Source organism: Rhincodon typus, unplaced genomic scaffold (assembly GCF_021869965.1).
Source record: "Rhincodon typus isolate 14 unplaced genomic scaffold, sRhiTyp1.1 hic_rhity00003397, whole genome shotgun sequence".
NCBI lineage: Eukaryota > Metazoa > Chordata > Chondrichthyes > Orectolobiformes > Rhincodontidae > Rhincodon > Rhincodon typus.
In genome coordinates this window covers 12,463-13,656 of record NW_025969035.1, presented here as the reverse complement: position 1 = coordinate 13,656, position 1,194 = coordinate 12,463, and the positions used below count along the sequence as shown (strand labels likewise).

At 56.2% G+C, this 1,194-nt stretch overlaps 1 protein-coding gene across 1 annotated transcript in view; it reads right to left on the bottom strand.

Moving 5' to 3' along the window:
• prpf19 (pre-mRNA processing factor 19) overlaps nt 1-1,194 on the bottom strand; it is a gene marked incomplete at both ends in the record, with an annotated part of 14,962 nt that overhangs the window by 4,023 nt on the left and 9,745 nt on the right. The window contains one exon of the mRNA XM_048593652.1: nt 806-881. Coding sequence (XP_048449609.1) covers nt 806-881 — 76 coding nt within the window. The remainder of the gene's footprint in view (nt 1-805; nt 882-1,194) is intronic.

Below are 1,194 nucleotides of genomic sequence, written 5' to 3'. Positions count from 1 at the left end.
GGCACTACGGGACAATTTAGCACGGCCAATCCACCCTAACCTGCACACCTTGGACCGTGGGAGGAAACCGGAGCACCCAGAGGAAACCCCTGCAGACGTGGGGAGAACGTGCAAACTCCACACACAGTCACCCGAGGGTGGGCTCGAACCCGGGTCCCTGACGCCGTGAGGCAGCGGCATTAATCACTGAGCCACCGTGCCACCCCCCAATCGGTCGTTTCGGGTACTAGTCTAGTAATCGCTCTCTGAATTGCTTTTAACACGTTTCCACCTCTCCTCAAATAAGGGGCCTAACGTTGCACACGGCATTCCCGATGCAGTCTCACTAGTGCCGTGTATAACTGAAACAGGTGCTTCTATTTTCAATCCTCTTTGGGATGAGTGATTACACCCTACAACCTTTCCCGATGACCTGCTGTACATGCGTGACAGGCCGGTTGTGACTCACGTACCAGGACTGCCCAGATCCCACTGCACTGCAGGCCTCTCACTGTTTAGATAAATTCCTTCTGCCGAAGGGAGAATTTTGCATTTCCCTACAGTGGAGTGCATTTCCAGATCTCCGCTCATTCACTGAACCTGCAGCTTCAGGAAGAGCCTGCCCCTGCTTCACACGTCTGAAGGCCAGGCCACAGCAGCACTAGGCCGAGCCTGTCACTGCACTCGTGCCTCACTGAGGCCGGCGCTCCCTTACTACGTCCGCCACCACCAAAAAACGCACGATCAAGAGCCGCAATCGGCAACAGAACGGCCCACAGTGCGACAGGCACACAGAGCTGACAGGACCCCCTGACGCACCACCTACCAGTAAGCACTTTGGCCGTGTCTGAGGGGCAAAGGTCGAGAGCCAGGATGCCAGGGACACTGGCACTGTGCAGACCCTGGAAACGACAATGAGAGCGATAGCATGGTGAGAGGCAGTACTGTTTGAGAAAGTGAGATGCAACACAACCTCAGTCACACACGCACCACGTGTACCTGGTGGGCGGGGAAGGGGGGGGAGCGGGCGCTGAATGTCCACCCATGCACACCCTGGCCTATTGCTCAGTATGACTGAAGTGGACCTTCCACCTCATCGCCACTGATTCCCACTACTCCCTGTATCCCCTGAGTGCCTCAAACCTCATAACCACAGTCAGAATACACTCGTTCACACAGCATCCACAGCACCCCCTCCCTATCTCTGTAACCCCC